The sequence below is a fragment of the Trachemys scripta genome, chromosome 7 (genome assembly GCF_013100865.1).
Source record: "Trachemys scripta elegans isolate TJP31775 chromosome 7, CAS_Tse_1.0, whole genome shotgun sequence".
Lineage (NCBI taxonomy): Eukaryota > Metazoa > Chordata > Testudines > Emydidae > Trachemys > Trachemys scripta.
Window position 1 is genome coordinate 61,061,772 of NC_048304.1, and position 25,318 is coordinate 61,087,089.

General features: G+C 49.2%; 1 protein-coding gene across 2 annotated transcripts in view; it reads left to right on the forward strand.

Annotated features, from left to right (window-relative positions):
• The window catches only part of CALY (calcyon neuron specific vesicular protein), a 43,190-nt gene that overhangs the window by 5,433 nt on the left and 12,439 nt on the right, over nucleotides 1-25,318 (forward strand). The window contains exons 2-3 of one of the 2 annotated variants that reach the window (XM_034777777.1): nucleotides 14,967-15,116; nucleotides 22,272-22,391. In XM_034777777.1, coding sequence (XP_034633668.1) covers nucleotides 14,979-15,116; nucleotides 22,272-22,391 — 258 coding nt within the window. In that variant the 5' untranslated portion in view covers nucleotides 14,967-14,978. Of the gene's footprint in view, nucleotides 1-14,963; nucleotides 15,117-22,271; nucleotides 22,392-25,318 lie in introns of both variants that reach the window. The other variant, XM_034777776.1, reaches the window with a different exon arrangement.

Genomic DNA, 25,318 nt, shown 5'->3' on the forward strand with positions numbered 1-25,318 from the left:
CTCCGCCCCTTCTCCAAATCCCCAGCCCTGCCTCCTCCCCCAAGGCTCTCAAGCCTAGGAGGGAGGGAGGGGGAGAAGCGGCGCCCGCGCCGCAGCCACTCGGAGTCTCCCCCCCCGCCCAGGTTTGAGAGCCTGGGAGGGAGGGGGAGACTCCGAGTGGTCACGGCTCGGGCGCCGCTTCTCCCCCTCCCTCCCTTCCCTTCCCTCCTAGGCTTGAGAGCCTGGGGGGAGGAGGCAGGGCTGGGGATTTGGGGAAGGGGCGGAGTTGAGGCGGGGCCGGGGGTGGGGTAATTAAAGAAGGGGCGGGGGCGGCCAAAATTGTTTTTGCTTTGGGCGGCAAAAATCCTAGAGCCGGCCCTGGTCTCAGCGCTGATGTGTGCTGTGAGGAGCTGAGCGCAGAATGTGCCCACGCGTCGAGGCCCTGCCCTCCAGGTGCTCCTGTCTGGGCTATCCAGCAGCAGCAGAAGGCTACCATCACTGCTAGAGCAGCTGACTAGGAAGCCAGGTATAAATGCACCCCTTGTCGGTGGCAATTCTTTTCCATTTGTCTGTTTCTTGGAAAACATCCACCTGTGTAGCTTTGCAAGTGTCGTACTGTTGATCTTCAAATGGTAAACTCGCCATAAGAATGCCTCCAGTGCATTTATGATCTCATCCGTGACTGTCCATTCCATGCACCTTCAGAGCAAGGAGAGAGACTTTGGAGGCTGAATCAAATGCCTTTCAGTAAGATAATTTGGTCTTTCCAGCCAGCCTTCCAGTGGTGTGACATCCTGAAAAAACATGGGAACCTGGCAGTGCGGTGGCTTTTAATGTCCTAAGTGATAGGAACACATTTCGGAGGGATATACAGCAATTCTGTTCCCCAGCAGAAGGCACAAAAGCAGTATTGTGCAGATGTCTTGGGTAGCATCTCACAGAGAGCTATAGAACACCTGTGTCTTGTGCAAAAATCCAGAGGTTAGTAGCTCCCCTCTGTGTGCACTGATGGCATGCAAATAATTTTAGTGTCTGCCTCCTCATGGGAACTAAGGAGAAACTCCACTGAACAGTGTATGACAGCAGTTTCATTATAGATGCCTTCAAGCTTATTGCGGAGGAAGCAGGTGTTCTCAAAATTCATGCCATGGGTCCCAGTATGAGGTGAGTCTCGCCCACAACTGGCACTTGTCCCGATATCTTCAACTTTTTCCTGATGCTCAATGCTCTTCCTCTCCAACTTTGCCAAATTCAGTTTATAGGTGCACTTCTTATTGCATCTAAGGTGCCAACAAGGGTTGTGTTTAACTAGGTTCTCTGAGATGGTTTTCTCCAAAGGTTCAGCTACTAGTCAGTACTCTGTCTCCCCATTGATGCCTGAAAATGATCAAGCTCAACGTAAAAATAAGGATTTTGTAATAAATTACTTTGGGACTTCGCATTACAAAATGAATTAATGTATTTTATGTAACCATGTGCATACTGTTTGTGGATGGACTCCAGACATTTCTGGCTGGATGCTGATGTTTTAACCATTTGTCTCCTCACAACTCTTGGCACAATAAACAAAGCCAATAATCAATACCACTGAACTGCTTCTTTTTTGCCAATAATGGCAAACCAACTTGAAGAGCTCCTTCCTTCCATTTATGGTAATCTGTAACTTACAAAAATTAATTAGGTCTCATGTTCTGAGCATTAACTTGCTCCAGTCATCCCTGGCCAGTGGAGAGGCCCTTAGTGGCTTGCTCAGAGCAGCTTTGCCATCTTAACCAAATCAGTCTGGGCTGGGACCAGGCCCAGGGAGTGGAAAAGTGGCTTAGAACTACTCCCCCCTCCCCATGCCTTTCTCGGGTCCTGCAGTGAGTGCAGTTTGGATGCACCCAGCCATTAGCCGCTGACCCATTAGCCACTGTCTTTTTGCAATTCCTAGCAAACGGAAAAAAGGTGCACATTTTTAACAGTGAGGGGAACTACCCATTGGAAGAGCTCACCCTGTGACACTGTGGATCCCACATCACTTGGAGTCTTTCAATCAAGATTGTACATCTCTTTCTGAAAAATATTCTCTAGCTCACCCAGAAGTGAGGGGGCCAATGCAGGGATTCTGGGGTGAGGTTCTCTGCTCTGTGTTATGCAGAGCTAGGTAATCTAATGGTCACTTCTGTCCTTAGACGCTATCAATCTCTCAATTATTCATCGCAAACATATCCTCCCTGTTTTGTTCTCCAACTGTTCATGAGCTGACTCCGATTTCTGAGGGGTTTGCTCGCTCCTCGCAATCCTCTGCCGAAGAGCTGAACTCTTTGACTCTTTGCCATTTGTTACTCTGGGTGTGGGATTAATTACCTAAGTCACATGGTGGTGTTTCTGCAATTTGGAAACAGTAAACTCATTTGAATGAGAGAATAATCAACAAACTTGGCAGTCTCGTTCACAAAAATGTTTGCTGATCCATTTTTGTCATAGTACACAAGCTTTAGAAATATATTTAGAAAATGTTAGGACAGTTTGGATCTTTTCCTGATCTCTTTTGCACAAAAAATAGTTTTATATTTCGCTCTATATGAGGACTCCAGATTTTAAAATAGCTGGGTTCCTTCCTTGCTAGTGGACAGAGAACAAGTATGTATTTGCTTTCTAATAGATTTTACATTCCCTTTCCTCTTATCCCATTCCCCCCAAGGAAGTGGGGGTGGGGGGCAGGAGAGTAAGGGTGGCCAGGAATGACTCCCAGCACAAGTATACCAGTTCACACATAAACACGCTCATTTGCACACACATCTGCTCATTCAGAAATGAAACGTCCTTGCCAGATATCTGTGCAAACAGAATGTTCACAGAAAGCAACCCAAAAGGGGTCTGATGATATTCAGTGAGCAAATCCCTCATGGGACTGAGCAAACAGGTCTGTGACTACCCCACCCCACTATTCAGCCAGCTGGAATGTATTATTCCTTGGCTTCTTCTAAAGTGGTTTCTGTTGCTGGTTTGATCCTGCAGCGGGCTGCACCTTGTTGTTGAGCAGATGCAGAATCCTCAGGCAGGGGGTAGCTTGCAAAATTGATTTCCTCTGGTTTTGTGTGTGTGTGTTCCTTTTTGAATAAAAGCTCTGCAGTCAGTGAGCAGTTCTGCCTTCACTGAGCAAAGACTCCTGGACAGCCTGAGGGACTTGCCTCATGTCTTCTCATTTCAGAGCAATTTTAGATTTGGTCTCTGCCCTCCCTGTTCATAACTGTCATAACAGGACTAAAAGGGGTGATTTGAAAGCCAGGATCTACTATAAAAGGAGAGCGCTTAGTTGCTTGGTTTAAGTTGCTCTTAAATAGACACATATTAACCTTTGGTGCTGAAAGACACGTCTGTGCCCGGAAGACATTGTCTACATCCAAAGACTGCACCATTTTAACTCAAATGAAGGTTTAAATTGCTGTCGTGAAGCTGGTACGACCATCAGTGCAGACACACTCAGCTCAGAAACAACCAGCTCATATCCATGAAGTGTCACTTGATCAGCTGGATTTCAGTGTGTCTGGGGATTCATCTAGGGCTGGACCTGTTCCCATGGCAGGGCTGAGACACTTGCTATCAGTGCTGAGATCAGAGTCCTGCTGTGCAGATTCTTCTCTGTCCTGTTGCCACCTGTCAGTGCTGGGAACAGCTGGAGGCCTCCCCGGCTGGCTCTCTCTAGTGCGGGTTCTGCTGAGCCTCCAGCTCCGTCTGAGCCTTGCTGCAGAGGTAGCCTTAGCTAGGCCTCTGGGGCAGGCAGCAGCCTCTCTCCTGGAGCTAGGCACTGTTCACGTAGACCCAAATTCATGAACACGTGCTTCAGTCCATCCCTAAAGAACGTAACATGTCTGCTTACAGCTAAGCACCTAGTACAATGCTTTTCTGAATCAGGGCCCGTCCTGCCCAGATACTAGGGCGACTGGTGCCAAGTAAATAAAAACACCATTGAAGGCTATGTGGAGTGACAGTACAGGTGGCATCAGAACTTGCCCCCAGCTGCACCCCTAACAGCAGGGAAATCTTGAGGGAAGGAAAAGTCTCCTTCTTCTTTGCCGCCTTCACATCCAAACCCCACTGTCAATGATGCTCACGCCCAACAAAACTGTCAGTGCACTCCCACACTCCAGTCACACCCAACCACATTGTCAGTGCTGCCCACACTCCAGTCACACCAGACAACACTGTCTGTGCTCTCTGACTCTCCAGTCACACCAGACAACACTGTCTGTGCTCTCTGACACTCCAGGAATGCCCCAACAGCACTGTCAGTATTCTGTGACATTCCAGTCATACTCGACAACACTGTTAGTGGTCTCTGACAACTCGGTCACACTCCAAGAATGCTGTCAGTGTTCTCTAATATTCCAGTCACACCACGACAACACTGTCAGTGCTCTGTGACAGTCCACTCACATCCAGACCACACCGTGAATGCTGCCCATACTCCAGTCACACCCAACAACATGGTCAGTGCTCTCTGACACTCCAGTCACACCCCAACAATGCTGAGAGTGCATTTCAACACTCCAGTCTCACCTGACAACACACAGACCCCAACTACACTTTAAGCACTCTCTGACAGTCCAGTCACACCCCACAACACTGTCAGTGTTCTCTGACAGTCCAATCATACCCCATAATGCTGTCAGTGCACTTGGACACTCCAATCACACACAGCCCACTGTCAGTGCTCTCTGACAGTCCAGTCACACCCCAACAAGGTTGTCATTACACTCGGACAGTCCAGTCACACTCTGAGAACACTGTAGTGTACTCAGACACTCCAACCACACGCAAGCCACGCTGTCAGGTCACCTGGGCACTCCAGTCACACCCAGACCACACTGTCAGTGCTCTCTGAAATGAAAATGTGAAACATTTTGTTTCAAAAATATCACACCAAAATGTTCCAACTTTTCCAAAATATATTTTCCTCCATTGTCATTGGGCCAAAAGTCTTCACCAAATTGGACCCAAATTCACAAATAGTTTAATTTGAGCAAAAAATGCATTTTTCAGGAATACTATTCACAGAAATAAATAAATAATATTCCCCAGCTCTGGTTGGCGATTAGGCCTAACTGGTGGATAAAATAATGAGGTATTAGCCAAGGACCTGGGGTTTAGAAGCCCGGACTACAGAGCTTTGGGTAGTTGATATTCCCACAGTACCACCAAGAGGCTGTAAAGAAGTATAGCCAGGGAGCACTGTGGAGAGTAGGCACCACAAAAGGTACCACCCGCAAGACCCAGATTGACAGTACCCTGTGGCCCTCCAATTGGCCAAGTGTCCCTACTTAACCCCTGGGGTTGGCCTAAGAAGTTGTTGGGGGCAATTTCATGGACCTTGCCTTGTCTCTGAATCCAGCCTGACCCCAACTTCTGCCTCCTGATTCTAGCCCGGTACTGCCTCTGGTCTTTGACCCTGGCCTGATTCTGACTCTGGTTTATGGGACCTGGCTTTGCGATCCCTCCAACTCCTGCACAGTGATGCCTGTCCCTAGTAGGCAGGACCTCAGCCCAGCTATGACTACTAGGCCAGACTGCCTGGTCCCTCACAGATAGTCTATTCTGTCTATTGCTCCCTTTTGGGATCCTTAAAAAGAGTCTTTGGAGTGAAGATGGATGGAGTGACTTATCATCATGGCTGCCACCACCACTGTATCCTGGGATCCACCATGATACCATGGGCCATTTGTCATCCTTATCCTAAGAGAGGACCCAATCAGATCGGAACAGAGAGACCCAGGTGACATCTCCACCTCTACTAGCACTGGCTGAATCCTGAACACCACATGGGCTGTGAGACTTGGTCTATTGCTGTCATCCCTCCATGTGTCATGTTTCCTTCCCCACCTGATTTCTTCTTTCCTGTCTTTCTTCCTTTGCTGTTTAATTGACTGGGCAAAGTGATGCCTAACGCTCAACTCGATGGCACTTCTGTCTGTCCACACTTCATTGTTTAATGTTGTACCAGTAAAAAAGGGTTTTAGTAACATCTTATCCCTTGTTGGGCCAGAGACAGTCCCTCTTCAGCACAACACTCCTCCTTTTCACATCCCCACACACAAACCTCTCACCTGAGTTTGGTCGTTTGTTCAATCCAGGCAACCTGGGCATGGCAGTTAGAGCTTGAGTTCTGCTTTCACTCAGGCTGATAACACCCCTACTTGACCCTACTTTAACAACCAGTTAAAGCCTCATCTATGTGGGGAAATTGGTCAGCACAACTGTACTTGGGTAGACAAGCCTAAATCACTGGAGTACTGATAGTCCTCCAGTGCCTTCCCACAATTCCCGGTGTGTGCCCAGGAGGATGGACTAGCTCTCCCCTAACTCACTGGGAAAGAATCAGTGGTTCTTCTTACTGCAGCACAGAGAACCATGGGATATTCCCCATCAGTCCTAGCAACACGTGTGGTGGGGTGCAGCATCAGTTAGGACCCAGTAAATCAGGTAGGGCTTTGCAGAGTGACTGCTCATACCCTCTAGACTCACCTGGCTGCTGATCACCTGAGTTAACTTTACAATGAAGACATAGGGAGAGATAAAAGAATCTCTATCTATTAATTTATCCAAGAGAAAGTTCAGCGGTAACTTGATCATGTCTGCAAGTACCTACCCAGGGAGAGGATTTCTGAGTATAAATGGCTCTTTCCTCTAGCAGACAAAGGCAGAATAAGAGCTAGTGGTTGTCATCCCATTTCCTGATTCCAGCAGCCAGTGCTTTAAGGAATACACCACAAATCATGAAACCTGCGATAAATTCACTAGAGTTGCAACACAGAAGCAAACAATGCTGTACACAGCTGTGATTTCCTGGGGTATTTAGTAGAAAGGAACCTAAGCCACAAGATTCAGATCCAGATCATTTTCTTAAACCTTTCTATAAAATATCTGCAAAATGCAACCCAAAGTTTCCTTGTCTCTAGAAAGCTGTCTGTTTTTAGGAAAACAAAACAACAACAAAACCAAGTAAAATTGAGCCAAAATTGAGGAAGAAGGCCATACTGGTTTTAAAAAAATGACCTGGTTTAGAGGGTAAGTGAAGGCAGCTATAAAAAGACAAAAACAAACCCATAACAAATAGAAGAAAGGGAAAGCTGATAGTAATGAATATAAATCAGAAGTTAGGAATTGTAGAAAATTGATAAGGGAAGTCAATGGACACAAGGAGAAATCTATGGTGTGACGAACTGGGACTGTTCTTAATGTGGTCTTTGAATGCTGAGTGGGGAGTGTTGGCTGGGAAGGCAGGGGAGTGTGGCTAGGATGGTCTGCATTGGGGGATGGGAGACTGGCCTTGAGGGAGAATACCTGAGCATGTAACATGAGAACCCAGGAAGGGGTTAGAGGCCAGGTGACACCTTGGCCAGGAAACTGAACAAAGGCTGGGGAGAGAGTTTCAGGAGCTGGCTGGTGGAATGGCTGGCAGGAAGACGGGGCTCTGGCCTTCCCCCCAGGGGGCTGTGGTGCCCCTGGGACTCCAAGATGCACCTAACTGGGGGGGCGGTCCTGTTGTCTGTGCCTGCAAGACCTGTCTTGGACTGTATTCCTGTCGTCTAAATAAACCTTCTGCTTTACTGGCTGGCTGAGAGTCATGGTGAATCACAGGAAGCTGGGGGTGCAGGGCCTTGTGTCCCCCCACACTCCGTGACATATGGCCAGCGGAGGTAAGGACAATAAGGAGATTTTAAAACATATTAGGAACAAAAAGAATCCTGACAATAGTATCAATCCATTACCGGATGGACATAGTACAGTAGAACCTCAGAATTATGAACACCTCAGGAATGGAGGTTGTTTGTAACTCTGAACAAAACATTATGGTTCTTTCAAAAGTTTACAACTGAACATTGACTTAATACAGCTTTGAAACTTTACTGTGCAGAAGAAAAATATTGATTTCCCCCTTTTTTTTTGTAGTTTACATTTAACACAATACTGTATTTGCTTTTTTTTTATATCTGCTGCTGCCTTATTGTGTACTTCCAGTTCCAAATGAGGGGTGTGATTGACTGGTTTGTTTGGAACTCTGAGGTTCTACTGTAGAATTATCAATAATGCAGAACAGGCAGAAGTATTCAATAAATATTTGCTCGGTATTTAGAGAAAAACAGATGAAATACTCTCCTCATATGGTGATAACACTCTTCCCATTTCACTAGTATCTCTGGAGCATGTTAAACAGAAACTACCAAAGTTAGACATTTTTAAATTAGCACATCCACATATCTTGCATCCAAGAGTTTTAAAAGAGCTGGCTGAGGAGCACGCAGGACCATTAATGTTGATTTTCAATAAGTCTTGGAGTACGGGGGAAGTTCCAGAAGACTAGAAGAAAGCTAATATTGTCCAATTTTTAAAAAGGGTAAATGAGATGAGTTTGTTAATTATAGGCCTGTTAATCTGACATTGATCCTGGGCAAGATAATGGAGCAGCTGATATGGCACTCAATCAAGAATTAAAGTAGAGTAATGTAATTAATGCAAATCATCATGTGTTTATAGGAAAATAGATCCTGTCAAACTAACTTGATACCTTTTTTTATAAAATTAAAAGTCTGGTTGATAAAGATAATAGTGTTGATATAACATGCTTAGACTTCTTTAAGGCATTTGGTTTGGTACCACACGACATTTTGTTTGAAGAACTAGAACAATGTAAAATTAACATGGCGTACATTAAATGGATTAAAAACTGGCTAATTGATAGGTCTCAAAATGTAGTTGTACAAGGGGAATCATTCTTGAGTGGGTGTGTTTCCACTGGTGTCCCACAGTGATGGGTTCTTGGCCCTACACTATTTAACATTTTTATCAATGACCTGGAAGAAAATATAAAATCATCACTGATAAGTTTTCAGATGACACAAAAATTATGGAGGGGGGCTGCAGGTAAGTAATGAAGAGGACAAGTCACTGATGCAGAGCGATCTGCATCACTTATAAATTGGGTGCAAGGAAACAACATACATTTTAATATGGCTAAATATAAATGTTTACATCTAGGAACAAAGAATGTACGCTGTACTTACATGATGGGGGACTCTATCCTGGGAAGCAGTGACTCTGAAAAAGACTTGGGGGTCATGGTGGCTAATCAGCTGAACATGAGCTCCCAGTGCAACACTGTAGCCAAAAGTGCAAATGTGATCCTTGGATGAATAAACAGGGAATGTTGAATAGGAGTAGAGAAGTTGTTACCTCTGTATTTGGCACTGAGTGCGACCGCTGCTGGAATCCTGTGTCTGGTTCTGGTGCCCACGGTTCAAGTACCATGTTGATAATTAAAGAGGGTCAGAAAAGAGCCACGAGAATGATTAAAGAATTAAAAAACATCACTTGAGTGATAGACTCAAGGAGCTCAGTCTATTTAGCTTAATAATGAAAAGGTAAAGTGGTGACTTGATCATAGTCTATAAAGACCTACATGGGAACAAATATTTGATAAAGAGCTCTGAAACCTAACAGAGAAAGGTCTAACACAATGCAATGGCTCGGAGTTGAAGATAGACAAATTCAGACTGGGAATAAGGCATACATTTTTAACAGTGAGAGTAATTAACCTTTGGATCAGTTGACGAAGGGTTGTGATCGATTTACTATCACTGGCAATTTTTAAATTGAGATTGGATGTCTTCGTAACAGATCTGGTTTCAGAATTATTTTGGGGCCTGTGTTCTAGAGGAGGTCAGACTAGATGATCATCATAATTTCTTCTGGCCTTGGAATCAATGGTTCTGAATGCACCTGGCTCATGGCTCTGAGGAGAGCAGGCCTGGGTGTCTGACACTGATCAGATGATTTTTCTGTCTGTTGAAGGAATCAGCCCTGCAAATCCCAGTGTCTCATTCGGTGGGTGGTGTTCACCATAAAAACATGAGAACGGCCATATTGGATCAGACCAAAGGTCCATCTAGCCCAGTATCCTGTCTTCCGACAGTAGCCAATGCCAGGTGCTCCAGAGGGAATGAACAGAACAGGTAATCATCAAGTGATCCATCCCCCCTGTCGTCCATTCCCAGCTTCTGGCAAACAGATGTTAGACACACCATCCCTGACCATCCTGGCTAATAGCCATTGATGGATCTATTCTCCATGAACTTATCTAGTTCTTTCTTGACCCCTGCTATAGTCTTGGCCTTCACAACATCCTCCGGCAAGGAGTTCCAAAGATTGCCTGTGCGTTGTATGAAGAAATACTTCCTTTTGTTTGTTTTAAACCCAGTGCCTATTAATTTCATTTGGTGACCCCTAGTTCTTGTGTTATGAGATGGCATAAATAACACTTCCTTATTTACTTTCTCCACACCAGTCATGATTTTATAGACCTCAATCATATCCCCCCTTAGTTGTCTCTTTTCCAAGCTGAAAAGTCCCAGTATTATTAATCTCTCCTCATATGGAAGCTGTTCCATGCTCCCTATCATTTTTGTTGCCCTTTTCTGAACTTTTCCTATTCCAATATATCTTTTTTGAGATGGGGCGCCCACATCTGCATGCAGTATTCAAGATGTGGGCATACCATGGATTTATATAGAGGCAATATGATAGGGATATTATCTTTCTTAATGATGCCCAACATTCTGTTCACTTTTTTGACTGCCGCTGCACATTAAGTGGATGTTTTCAGAAAACTATCCACACTGACTCCAAGATCTCTTTCTTGAGTGGTAACAGCTAATTTAGACCGCATCATTTGGTATGTATAGTTGGAATTATGTTTTCTAATGTGCATTACTTTGCATTTATCAACTTTGAATTTCATCTGCCATTTTGTTGCCCAGTCACCCAATTTTGAGAGATCCTTTTGTAGCTCTTCACAGTCTGCCTGGGACTTAACTATCTCGAGTAGTTTTGTATCATCTGCAAATTTTGCCACCTCACTGTTTACCTCTTTCTCCAGATCATTTTTGAATATGTTGAATAGGACTGGGCCCAGTACAGACCTCTGGGGGACACCACCATTTACCTCTCTCTATTCTGAAAACTGGCCATTTATTGCTACCCTTTGTTTCCTGTCTTTTAACCAGTTACCAATCCAGCTACACCGACCCTCTCTGTGCCATACGTTAGAGCAGAGGTACAGGGCAGAAGGAGTCACTCGCTCATCATGCATCAGTCTGTAGAGATGGCGCAGAGGCTGTTTATAATTGTGGAGTACAGGGGAGGACTGAGGTTTATTACAAAGAAGGACTTGTAAACAGGAAGAGCATGTGACCCTGGGGGCAGATTTAATAGCGATGCCTGGTGCACTCGGGAAGCGGATATAGCTGGTTAATGAGGGGTCCCTGCTCCCAGCGCCCCTGTCTGTGGCTGGGATCCCAGCTGGTACATACCCAGTGCTGGGTCACAGGGAGCACACATCCAGCACTTTCCGACTCTACAGAGGATGTGTGGCTTGTCGGGTCACTGCTGAGCTTCATGGGTTGGAGTAGTTCTGGGTACTGGATGTGACCCTGGATGCTAAATAGCCTTCCCACCCATGCCCTTGTCCCACCTTCCTGTCTTGCTGTACACCAGAGCCAGCAGCTGGGATTCGTTATCTAACATCCCATACGGCCCTGTAAGGAATCAGGGGGAAGGAGCATAAACAGATGAATGACTCTGGCTGGCACAAGCAGCTCTCTTTCTCCTAGTGTGGAATCTGATTCTGGACTGACCCTGTGACACTCCCCCAATCACCAAGGAGAAGGAAATGGACAGAAAGACAGGGAGGGCCACTGGGACCCTGTGTCAGTGGAATGGGAGGGTTGGGGGCCCTGAGCGCTGCTCAGGCAGGAGGAATATATGGAAATCGCCTGTGAACAAATAACGGACAATAGCAGTTATGGCAGGGCTCTGAACTGGGGGCTGTTCTGTGCCCCAACCGCCCCCACCCTGATCTCTTAAGCCCTTCCCAGGGAGAGGGAGTGTTCTGTGGAAGTGAGGGCTGAGAGTGCATATTAGTGGTTTAAGGATGAACACTTTCGCAGGGACGTTACAATTATTCCCTAAACAAGAATCAGAAACTCTGAACATTCAGAGCTAATCTTAAATGTGAAAGAATCCCAGAAGGTCGGGAAATGTGCGGCGAAGGTGCTCAAACGGCTGTAACTGTGCCTTGCACTGGCCTCTGGTCCTTCTCTTATTTAAGCACTGACCCTATGACTGATGGTTTGTGTTATTGGAGGTTGGAGTGGACAGCTTTCATTTAGGGCTTTAAGAACTCATGGATGATGGCAGGCCACAGCCTGAGGCCAGGTGTAGCCTGGAAACTTTTACCAGTATAGTAATGATGGTCTAGCTAGTTGGTATAGCTACATGGCAATACCCTCTCTAGTGTAGACAAGACCTGAGTTTGGAAAAGTCAGTTTCCAAAAAGACATGGGGGGTAGAAGGTTGGATAATCAGCTGAATACAAGCACCCAGTCCAATGCTGTGACCAAAAGGGCTAATGCGATCTTTGGATGCATGAACAGGGGAATCTCAAGTAGGTGTAGCAAGGTTAATTTACCTCCATATTTGACACTGGTGCAACTGATGCTGGAATACCGTGTCCAGTTGTGGTGTCCACAATTCAAGAAGGCTGTTGAAAAGTTGGAGAGGGTTCAGAGAAGAGCCATAAGAATGATTAAAAAATTAAAGCTGCCTTATAGTGATAGACACAATCTATTTAGCTTACAAAAAGATTAGGGGTGATGCAATTACAGTCTATAAGTACCTACATGGGGAACAAATATTAATAATGGACTCCTCAGTCTAACAGAGAAAGGTATAACGTGATCCAATGGCTACACAAATTCAGACTGGAAATAAGGTGTACATTGTTAACAGTGAGTATAATTAACCATTGGAACAATGTACCAAGGGTCACGGTGGATTCTCCTTCACTGGGAATTTTTAAATCAAGATTGGCTGTTTTTCTAAAAGATCTGTTCTAGGAATTGTTCTGGGGCAGTTCTCTGGCCTGTGTTATGCGGGAGGTCAGACTAGATGGTCACAGTCATCCCTTCTAGCCTTGGAATCTAGGAATAATTGTCCCATGATCCAGCCCCTCCCATCCTCATCTTCTCTTTGACACCTTTTGTCACCATGTCTCTAAGGTGTTTGCATCCTAGGGCTAAAAAAGTCAGGTGTTTTGAAAGAGCTCTTTGGGGCTGATCTTCAATCCCTTTGAGCTGCTCACATTTCTGAATGACGTCATAAAACCATGCTTGAAAATATAGCCGACACTTGCAAAGCAGAATGCCTAAAGTCAGGCTCCGAAGCCCACCGTTGCTTAGACCCATATCTAGGCATTTGGGGCCAGATTTTCAAAGAGTTCAGTATCTGACAGCTCCTATTTAAAGCACCTAAATGGAGCAGACAGATTTTTGAAAGTGACCAACCCTCAGAAGAGTATATGAAGAATAACAGGAGAGGCTGAGCAGCCTGCAAGCCTGGCCTCTGTATTTAAGTGCTGAAAAGCTTGTGCTTACTAGACTTTTGCATATCCCATGAACTGATTGCCAATTATCTCAAAATACTTAACATCTCTGTATGGGCTGGTTCTGATCTAGGGGCTTGGCACTGCCCTCAGAGCACCTGTTAAGCTCCTGCCAAAATCCATGGACTTCCCGTCCTGCCAACTTTGGGAATTTTGTCACAAGTCTTGCAGTAGTTGCTTTTCGTAAACTCCCAAAGCCTCTGGAGTCAGAGGAATCTCAGCTTTCATTTTTAAAAAAGTTTTAGCCCTTCTGATTGCGGAGGAAAGCGTAACCCAAGTGTGTCCTAAGGGCAACAAAAAACCCCCCCAGCACTGACTATTAAACAAACCTCCTGATTTTAACCAGGTCTCCTGACTGATGGGTTTTGAACACTTGGCCTTGGAGACACTGGCACATGCATGTATGAGCCCTCCCTCCAGTCAGGTTGGTTCTGAGCTGTAGTTTGTTTCTGGCTAGTTCAGGAGAACTAGGAGCTGGGCTCAGGCTGTGCTGTGTGTGTTTTTATGGCTTTGAGAGAGATTTTGGGAGGCCTGGGCAGCTGACCAGTAGCACATTCATAAAGTTATGGCAGGAATCACCAGAGGTGCTGTTACATACAGCCTGCAATTTCCTGTTCGCTTGCCAGCAGTGTTCAGTCTTGGAAGGAATGCTGTGTAGGCATTCCATCAGTGGTGCAGTTTCTTTGTAGGTGAGCTGTGCAAGCAGCAAGGGGTGGAGGGATTGCTCTGTCCCAGTCACTCTGACTAGACCTCTTCCGTGGGCCACGGTTGCTCCCGAGGCACTGGGCGTCAGTGTTGGACACTTGGCTAAGAGGCTGGGAAGAGGAGGCTGACGGTGAGTGGAGTCCTCTTACTGCTGTTTGGATATGCAATAGGGTGAGCAGATAGGGACAGTCCCGATGTTTTGGACTTTGTCATATATAGGTACCTATTAACCCCCACCACTGTCCTTATTTTTCACACTTGCTATCTGGTCACCCTAATATGCAAACAGCTGGCAACAGGCATGGTACAAAGTCCCTGATCCACCCAGCTCTGAACCTGGTAGCACTGGGTCCAAATCTGAATATGGGACCCAGCCTCTCTGTGGGAACACTGCGGGGGCGGCATCTATAGCTGAGAGACTATCTGGGAGCAAAGGAGTTGGGGGTGAGGGATGGGACGGTTTGATCCATTTCTCAGTGAAGGTAGTTGGAAGGGCTGCACAGTGGGATTTCCGGCAGGGAACAGCTTGCACAGCTCCCTTGGCTCAGTGATGGGGCCTCGCCAGCACCTCTCCAGGCAGTCCCAGCCATGGCCATGCCAGTGTGCAGCCAAAACCCCACCAGCACCGTCTGGGGCTCTGGGACTCAGTTAGCTCAGAGCATTGTGGTGCTGTGCGGCTGTGCACAGAGGGACGCTGCTGTGATCATGGCCCGACAAAACGGGATTCTGGGTAATCCGCGGCTGTCTCTGGAAACCAAGCAACTGTCTGACCTATTGCCTCTCCCTCCCTCCCTCTCAGCAGCATTATCTGACCATGGTGAAACTGGGCAGTAATCTCTGTGAGAAGCCAGACAAGGAGCAGGGCACCGGAAGCGGTGATGACAGCTTTGACAACATCCCTTTGATAACGCCGCTGGACGTCAACCAGCTACAGCAGCCCTTCCCTGACAAGGTAATACCAGCGGTGCCCCTCGGTGGCCAACACCAAGTGCAAGTCCCCTCTGCCCCTGCTGGCCCCCTCACCCTGTCTGATGGGGCAGCAGTGGTGCTTTGCTGCTTCATTTGCCTCTCAGGAGCTATTAACCACTTTCTGGTTCTCCCGGGGTCCTGTGCTGTGTGTGAAACCAGCAGCCAAGCCCAGCATGTCCCCTGTTCCCACAATCCCGCTGCTGGGGCTGGGTTTGCTCAAGGGAAATTGGACTGTGCCAGCCGGGATGTGTGTGGCTATGCCCCAACACGTTCAGGGGAACTCAACAATAGTCAGTGCAGCAGAATCCACCCTTGGGCCAGTGACAAAGGGACCACGATTTCCTTCGTGAGTGAAAATTTCAGAAAAAAATCGTGTGAGGTAAAGGAAAAAAACAATGAAGTGAATAAAACTGAGTTTCTTCTGGATTCGGTTATGTGGGGGCGTGATTAGCCAGGGGTGCTTCACCTTTTCCCATAGTAGAGCCAGGCTCTCGGATGGTGTAAATTGGGCTCTTTGTGCCAGCTGGCGACCTGGCCCAGAATTGCTCTCTGGCCATGGTGTCTGTGCCTCTTTATTTGCTGGTTCGAGAACATGGACAGATGCTGTGCTTAGCCTGTAGCTAAGCTTTGAGACTAAAAGCTAACGTTCAGAACTGACAGCACGCTGATAGCAGCTCCATCACCCCCTCACCACAGGCCCCTCGCTCTCCCATGGTAAGGTCCTCCCTCTGGGGCTCACTGAGCAAAAACACGCCATCTGCATGCTAGCTAGTCAGTGTGTGCAAGCCAATGTGTGCAAATAGGTCTCTGGTTCTGTGCAACACTTTTGTTTCCCAGGAGTGAGGGATGGACACTTTTGCAGAAACGAGCCAATTCAGGGAAATCCAAACTTCTTTGTGAACAATTGGCAAACACAGCACTGGGGCTGGGTTTGCTCAAGGGGAATTGGACTGTGCCAGCCGGGATGTGTGCGGCCATGCCCCAACACGTTCAGGGGAACTCAACAATAGTCAGTGCAGCAGAATCCACCCTTGGGCCAGTGATTCTCGTTTACATTAAGGCCGCTATATGTTGCTGTGCCACTGTAAAGGGGTCTTACAGTGTGCACATGTACCCTGCCAGAGCAAGTGGTGGAAAGGAGCAGTGGTGTGAATGAGACTCCGCCCCTATGTGTTTGCTGGGGCCTCTGTGGAGGGCTGGAGGACAAGGCTGGAGTGAGGCAGGAAGCAGGAACAGGTGGAAAGGCAGGGCTCAGCAGTCAGGCAAGTAGGCAGGGTCCATAGTAGCAGCTAGTCAAGATTCCTCTACTTGCTCAGACAACTTCCTGTGTCTCTTTCTGGTTTATATAGAGCTTCCCAGCCAATCAGTGGGGCTGGACATCTCCCCCAGTCAGGAGCTTTGTGGGTGGGGCCCTTTGTGAGGTAGAGCTTTACTGGCCCCCTTCTCCAGTCATTCAGGTGAACTGCTGGGTAGTGTCCATGGTTTGAATACTGTCTGGGGATGCCCGGGTTCGAGGCCTGCCATCCTTCACATCATCCCCTCTCTTAGGGCACCCTCTGGTGGGAGGGGCAGTTGAGAGTGGTGAGGGAATTGGTCCTGAATGTGGGTTGGAACATCCATGAGTGTCTGCCAGGAATGCATGTTAAACAGTATTGGACCAGAATAAACCAGATGGGACTCAGCCTCCCTTATCGGCCTTATCAAAATGCTCATGCAGTTGGCTTTTTCCAACCAAAAAACATTGTCGGAAAAATTGCCAACCGGCTGTTGGCTGAGCACCCTCTGCCCGATGGCCAAAGTTGGGGCCCTTGGGTTGCGGACTTGGAGCTGCCCCATGTGATGCTGTCTCTGTCGTCTCTCTCCTTAAGCCCAATTTCTCAGCTCTGTGTTTTGGATGGACAGTCTTTGCTCCTCTCTGCTAACCTGGGGTTAGTCACTGGGGGAGAGCGAGTGTCTCTGCATTTCAGTCTCCCCTGGCCCTGGCTCCTCCATCACTCCTCTCGCTTTGTGCTTTGTGGCGCCCATTCTCTGCTGCATCAGAGCAGCACTTGGACATAGCGGAGAGTGGGAGTGCAGAGAGCCAGCGGCAGCTTCCTGCCCCTTGGCTGCCCAGCCCTGGAGAAGGTTAGGCCAGAGGGGACTTACTGTAATGTCACCAGAATAAGCCTGGGCCCACAACACCCTGGCTCATCCCCTCCTTCCATTGTTATGGGGAGAGGGTGTGGAAAGTGGCTATGCGATCAGAGAGTCCCCAGCATGGGGAGCTCTGCTGAGAATTTCTAGCTGCTCCACGCTGCATAAGAGGCTGTATCAGACCAGAGAATCTGGCCCAGTGTCTCCAGTGTCCCACTTCTCCCTTGGCATGTGGTGAGAGTTTCGCTTGGCTTTGCGCTCATCTCTGTTGGGGGTCCGATGCCAGGCTGCCGGTTGTGGGCAGGGAGCCATGGTTTGCTGTTGCCTTGTCTATGTTGGTGCCAGTCACTCTTGTATTCGTCTCCCGTGTCACTGGTTCTGGAGATGGAGAGGAGGCGAGTTTTGGGGTGTAGCTATACAGAAATGAATGAGGGCTCGCTCTGGAGTGAGCATGTGGCTTTGGGTTGGGGGGGTGTTTGCTGCTGGGGTGGTACCAAGGGGCTGGTGTCCTCGTGCGGTGTTGGTCGGGGGATCACAGCTGTTGTTACCGGGAGTTCAGGGCACAGACTTTGTTGGCACAGTTGCTTTTGGGAGTTTTCTCCCAGTCAGGATGATCGGCTGTTACCACTGGCCCAGACCTAACTCCTTATCAGAGAAGGAGTTGGGTGACGCTGCAGAAAGGCATTAACCGAGGGCTGTATTCATTCAGTGGTTTCTTTATGGCACAGGAGGTCTGTAGGGTTTCTCTGGCACTGTAACAGAAAGTCTGCAGCTCCTCGGCCATGTCCACACTACAGAATTATGACGACCTAACTTATGTCAGATACAGCCACCATGGTTATTAAATCGCTTGTGTGTGTGCACACTCAGCTTCTTGTGTCAGCAGTGTGCATCCTCACCAGGAGTGCTTGTGTCGATTGCATTGTCAGCATGGGGCATTGTGGGAAGGCTGCAGGAGGCCAGTAACAGTTGATGTAAGCAACACAGCGTCTAAACTGACATCGCGTCAACTGAATGACATCGACCATGACTCCGTGCTGCTCGGAGAGGTGGCGTTACTAAATCGGCGTCGAGAGGCACTGATGTGGGCGGGAGCCAAATTGAAGTGAAGACACTTCCACAGCTAGGTCAATGCGAGGCAGCATACACCGACCTAATCGTGTAATGTAGACCAGGCCTCCATCCGTCTGGTGAAGCATGCCTGTAGCACACATGTTCAGCTGCTGGTGGGTGCCCACAGGCAGAGAGGACTTTGGTCAGGACATGGGGACCCTTCAGGGCTTGACTCTGAACTATCCTGGGTTTTATTTTCCAGGTTATCCCTCTTTGGCATATTCTTCTGTGGGCTGTCACAAGAGGACATTGATGTAACTTGCTGGAGAGTGGGTGTGACAGGTCCCCACCGTGCTGATCTGCAGAGGCTATGTGCCTGTTACAGCCCCAGCTACGCAGCCTTGTGCTTCTTGCCTGGGAGGCCCCCACTTCAATCCACAGGGTGCTGACTGTCCCAACAGCAGGTCCTCGTCACCAGCAACCTGCAGACACTGTGGCCCCAGTGCTCGGCTGCCTGGTGCCCCGAGCGAAGGGAGGGCAGAGTGTTCACCCCCAGTTCACACTGGGGTTTGACCACATCAGGTGCAGGGAAGGCTTTGGGGCTGGTTTCTGAGCTCCACTCCATCCCATTTACATTGCTCCTGCAGAGCTTCAGGGACAGAAAACTACCCTGAGCAGGCTATTCCCTTTGCACAGCGACTCCCTGGCAGGTGTGGACCTGGGTGTGCCAGACGTATCTCGTTTCCTCTTGGCCTTCCCAGAAATAAGGCGCACGTTTTTAACAGTGAGGATAAATTAACCATTGGATCAACTGACCAAGTGCCATGGTGGATTCTCCATTGCTGTCAATTTTTAAATCAGGCTTGGATGTTTTCCTACAAGATCTGCTCTAGGGGCAGGGCCAGGTCTCTGGCCTGTGCTGCACAGGTGGTCAGACTAGATGATCACAGTGATCCCTTCTGGCCTTGGGATCTATGACGCTGTGAACATGAATCCCCTGGTTGTGACTCAGCGCCCAGGGCTGTCAGGGCTGTGCCTCTGCAAGCTAGCAATGGGCACGCTCCAGCCGCTGAGCCCTCCAAGCGTCCCCTGGAGTGTCCAGCCCCTGGTCCACTGGACACTCATAGTATTCACAGATACACTGCTCCCAAAGGAACAGTGACCCCAGCCTACCAGTTGCATCCCAGATCACAGTTCCGCTTAACACACAGCACCTAGATCTGACTATCGTGAAAATAAGTACAAGTGTATTGAACAAGGTGTAGCGAGTCGAGCAGCAGTGAGCCAAAGTATTGGAAACAAATGGTTACATGTAAAATCAAATCAAAACACTCCTCTAGAGTTCAGATTGAATTAACAAGATGCTGTCCTATCTAATTCATTGTACTTCACGCAAAGTCTTTGCAGCATTTTCCAGCCAGGCTGGCTCTGAGCCCCACCCTCCTTTCCTAAGACGGAAGATGCTGAGGTTTGGCTCCTTGGCAAAGGATGTTGGCAGTACCTCAGTACTCCCAGTTACACCCCAAGAATCCATTGTCTTTGCTTGATAACAGGTCGCCCCCTGCTGGTTTTGCATTTTTCTGCAGCGTTCCTCTGGTAGGTTTTGCACTCTTTTGATTAGCATCAGGCTCAGTAATGCAGAGATGCCTCCATTGTGATACATACAATGCAAGGGACACATCTGACCAGCCAGAGAGATAAGTGTCGTCTGCCCCTGCCTGAACAGAATCTGTCCAAGCCCTGTCACTTCCTGGTGGCCTGCTTTTAATGTCAAGGCTTTAAGGACATAATTCCCACTATAAATACATAACTTCTTAACTATTACCCATACGTGCATTTCACTATGACTAGGAGGACCAGTGGGCTACTGGCTCTCTGAAGAGACCTCACACGCCACTCTTGGTGAATTATTAGGGATGTATCTCACCCAGGGGATCCCTGTAAAGTTCCATGCCAGCTGGCATCAAGAGGCCCCTGGGTCCCTCGTGGTGCAGGGGTCATGTTGAGGGTGGGAGAGGCCTGGGGCCTTGTGCTCCAGTCACCACCAGCCAGTGGCATGGTCCCTAGGAGGCTGTTACCACAGCGTAAATAGAGCCCTGTGATTGCTGTAATTTATGCTGTGCTCCTGGCTACCCCTAGGGTAAAGGGGGATGGCTTAAAGCCGCCTTTGCTCCCTCCCCTCCAGTTCTGAGCCAAGCACAGCTCAGCCAGACCTGAGGTTCTGGCCCCTTAAATTTGAGTTGTTCAGCAGGAGCCCAGGCAGATGAATCTGTTCCACGAGGGTCGGTCAGGGCTCAGTGTACGTAGTGGAAAGAGCAGGGCTGAGCTTCCTGACTGGTGTGCGTGACTTGTGTTTGCACCATACCGTTCTGGATCGGTTCATGAATTTAATCAGCTCGTATATTTTCCCACAGATTCAATGTTTGTAGTGATTTAAGATTCAGGTTTCGGTGCCGGAATGACTCTCTCCTGCTGGAGCAGGGTGCTGTGTTGTAGTGAGCATATCCAGTGGCTCTCCCTGCTAGAGGGTTCCAATGTTTTCTTCATCTTTAGCAGCGTCTATGCAATCATTTTACCATTCAAAGCATGATCCTTCCTCACTGGCTGTGTGGCTGGGGATTGCCTGGCTGCTCTGCTGGGGACTTTGTGTTGCTGTAAGATGCCTTGTGCCCTGGTGTGCGTTCAGAAAGGTCTTTTGGGTGCCCGGTTTTAGATGTGAATTGCTACCCCTCCATGCCATGGGCTGCAGTCATGGCTGTGAGGGACTCCGCCGGCAAATCATGGCCTGGGGGAATCCCTGTTCCCCACAGAACTACACCCCTTGCACTGGGGGCCTTGCAGAGAAGGGGGGTAGGGCATTCAGTTGCTACTTCTGGTGCAGTGGTGCGTCAACATCAAGAGATTGTATTCACAGCTGGTGGGTCCATTGTGTTCCCACTGGCGCCACTTGCTAACCATCCCTCTCCATTGATGATTTCCAGGTCATTCTCACTCAGCCAGCAAGTACAGAAAGGATGGTCCAAGATTGCACAGGTGACTAGTCACTCTGAGTGCCTCCCTTCTGGGGCCTGGAGATGCCTTGCAGAGATCTGATTTCCGGAGAGCTACTACTCAGAATTTGCTGAAAACCCACCCCTCTGAAAGGGCCTCAAGTCAGGCTCCCCAAGTCATCTGTGACAATAATGACCATGGTTTCTGTCTCCTGCTAGCCCCAGCTCAGCCTGGCTCCTGATGGCCACCGTGTGTTTTCTCTGCACCACGCACCATGTCTGCAGCCAAACACAGCTCGCACTGTGGAATCTGAATGCAGGCTGGTATTGGCAAACCTAGAGACCAGAATTTAGGCTCCTAAATCCACACCCAGTCATGTGAGTCAGAGATTGTCAGTGACACTGAATAACTGGCTCCTGTTGGTTTCATTCGGTAGGAGCAGGGGGTATGCAGCACCTCTGACAACCAGACCGCTTATGGAGTTAGGTGCCTAGCTTTAGGCATACATGCTAGCAAATGGTGACCTGGCCTGCATTGCTGCATGAATCTGGCTGGAGGTCAGGTTGCTTTTTGGCTATTGGCCTCACTACCAAATGAGCAGAACTCTTGGGAGGCCACTTATTGCGGTGCCACTGGGAGCAGAACTCCCTTCAGAAATATGCTGAGCCCTCCTGGCATTGCCAGCAGTTCTGGGTTGGAGGGATTAGGGCAGGAGGAAGCTACGGGTTGCTCTCTCTTGGTATGAGCTTTGTTGCCTCACTACTTTTTTTGCCCTCGGCCCCCAAGCAGCTGTGATGATCCATTAGGAAAGCCCCAAACATGGTGTTGGTGAGTCGCTACTTGCGAGTGGCCCAGGCCCATTCCCCCAGTCTGCTCTGCTTTTTGCCTGTCTGAGCAGTTCTTCCACGCAACCTCGTCTGGCCGTATACAGGTCACCACTCACTGATTCCTCTCCTCACAGGTGATCGTCAAGACCAGAACAGAGTACCAGCTCCAGCAGAAGAAGAAGAGAAAGTTACATGTCCCTGGAATTAAAAAGCTGAACATAAACCTATACGATGAAGTATCAGAGAAGGTCAAGGTAAAGCATTCTCCTGCCCCACCCCCACCCCCGCCTCAGCAGGGATTGTGATTTGGGGGATTGTCTCTCACACTGACACTGAAACGGGGAAAGTGAATAATCCAGATTAACTCAGACCAGCCCTGTTTTAGCCAGGAGAGGGGCCAGCATGTCACCTCCCACTTTCCCTCCTCAGAGGAGAAGCCAGCAGCCTGAAACTGGAGCAAGTCGATTTACATTCCTTACAGAACAGTGCATGGGCTGGTCTGTGCTCTCCACAGGCAGGAGGCTGGTGGAGATCCCACCTCTCTCATGGGCAGTGTGAGGGGGAAAGGGCAGAAGAGAAGGAGAGGCAAGTGGGGGCCTGAGGCTGTAGAACGCAGGGCTGCCCAGAGGGGGAGGCAAGTGGGGCCATTTGCCCCAGGCCCCGCAGGGGCCCTGCAAGACCTGGCCCGGCGGCAGTCCGGGTCTTTGGTGGCATTTCGGCGGCGGGGGGCTACCGAAGACACGGAGTGACTGAAGGGCCCCCCGCCACCGAAATGCCGCTGAAGACCTGGACCGCCGCCAGATGAGCACAAGCGCCGCAGCTCCCCCGCTTTGCCCCAGGCCCCCTGAATCCTCTGGGCAGCCCGGGTAGAACGGTCTGTGTCTGTGGCTGCTTCCTCTGCTGGAGAGCGGAAAGGGTTAACAGTCCTACAGACAGGCCAGGAGGAGGTGGCTAGCATGGGATTCCCTGGGGATGGCCAGGAGGCCCTGGTGCTGACCAGCACCCCAGGCGGTCACTGCAGTGAGCGTGTCAGGAAGGTGCCCTAGTCCAACAGCACAGGTGGAGTGGGGGGGCTGCTCCCTGGAACAGGATTTGGTTTTCTTCAAGAGAAGCCACCCCTCTGCATCCCACAGAGGCTCAGGTGGCAATGGAAGAGGGAGAGGGAAATGGGGCCTGCTGGGAAAGGGCTTGTTCAGGGGACAGCAGGGGAGTGGGGCTGTGGGTGAGGGGCAGACTCAGACAAGCTGGGTTTGAATTTTCAGTGCTTGGCCGAACCAAGGGCCAAAGCTGGGGCATTTGCCCATCCCTTGTGCCCCTCTACCTTGGGGTCCCTGGGCATATGGCAGTGCCATGAGCCTGGACACCACGGGTCCCTGTAGTTCATTCACCTTAGGCTCAGAGGAGAGGCAGGATGGAGCCTGGGGACGAGGGATTTGTAGCCATTTCAGCACAAGGGCATGGCCCTTTGGTCACTGCTGCTGTTCCCGCCCCCGCAGGCTCACACACCCCCTGGCCAGGCGCAGTGCCAGGGTTTTTGCCTCCCTAAGCGGCAGTGCTCCTCCTCTGAGCATTCGGCGGCGGGGGTCCTTCCGCTCTGCGTCTTTGGGGCACTTCAGTGGCAGGTCCTGGAGCAAGTGAAGGACCCGCTGCCGAATTTCCACTGAAGACCCATAGCAGAAGGACCCCCCGCCACCGAATTTCCACCAAGGGCGGCAAAATGCCACCCCTCAAATCCTGCCGCCCTAGGCGACCACCTAGGGTCGCCTAGTGGAAGCGCTGGCCCTGCCCCTGGTTCTGACATTACTTGGCGGGGCGTCTGCACTGAACACCATGTGGATTCGACAGTGACAGCAGACTCCCTTCCACATGGCTGACATGGATTGACATAATATGCTCCATATGAGCCGGTCTCACTGCTACTAGGTTAACTGGCTGTCCGGTGACTTCTGCCTCCAGACATACAGATTGTTTGGGGCGCCCAGGCCAAACGTTCTGCAGTGTCCCAATTTTCCCGGGCGGCCCTGCTCTGATTTTCCAGGGTCATTGTCCTTAGCTGCACGTTCTTTAGGGCCTGTTTTAGGACTCGCCAGTCTTACCCCTCACTCCTGAATTTCGATCCTTCTCCTCATTGCACATAGAGATCTCTGGGGGCCATATTCTGCCCTGCCTATTCTCACTGAGTATCCCGTGACTCAGGGGAAATCTGACCTTAGCTTTCTTCATCCCCCCCCCACATGTGCTTTGTGGACACTTGAAACCCTTGAGCTTATACCGTATCAGACTGTATAAGGGCAATAACATTCCCGGTAAGGTACAAGAGATACACAGACTCAGGCAGGGCATTAACCAGATGAGACAGGTCAGGAAGACACCCCCTCTCTCCCCCTGGGCAGCTTATTCCAGACATGCCCATTATGTTTTCTTGCCCCTCCCTCTGCAGCCTGTGGTCCTGACTATTGTTGGGTACCAGACCCCGGTACTGTTGGTCCGGTATGCTGAGGCCATAGCCACATCCGCACCTCTACAAACACAGCCTGGTTTTCAGTCCAGTCTCAACCTGACCTCCTCTTTGACAGCCATGGGTTAGTTCCTGCAGTGACTTGCGGCCAGTGGTGGTTAAAGCTGTTAGGTGCATCTAGCTGTCTCTTTGCATCCACAAACCGAGAGCCCGGTCTGAAAACCAGGCTCATGATGCATTTCCTTTGCCCCCTCCCCCTACTCAGATTCCACCTCACATCTTCTGAGGGGGAAAAAGAAAAGAAAAGAAAAAGAGAATGAGCTAATGGGTCTCTAAAGCAGCTTCATCTAATCTGGGAGTGAACCCACTAATGTGCATAAATGTAGGGTGATTGCACAGCATCTCTGCAAAGCCGAGTTAAGGTTGTTTGGATGCTTTTCCATATCCTATTACAATGGTAGGATTTCTGTTAAGTTAAACTTTGCCTCTGAATTTCCTGGGTTTATAACACTTATTTGGGGAATAATTGCACCGTCCCTATAATGTTTTTACCCTAAATTACTGATGTACTCTTAGACTTACCCCCAGATGGAGTTATCTTTTGGTCTGCAAAAAATCACAACAATTAGATACAACATCTGCTCCTCCTCCCTCCCAGGCTCTCAAACCCGGGAGGGAGGGGGAGATCCCGAGCGGCCACGGCGTGTGAATCAGCTGTTTCGC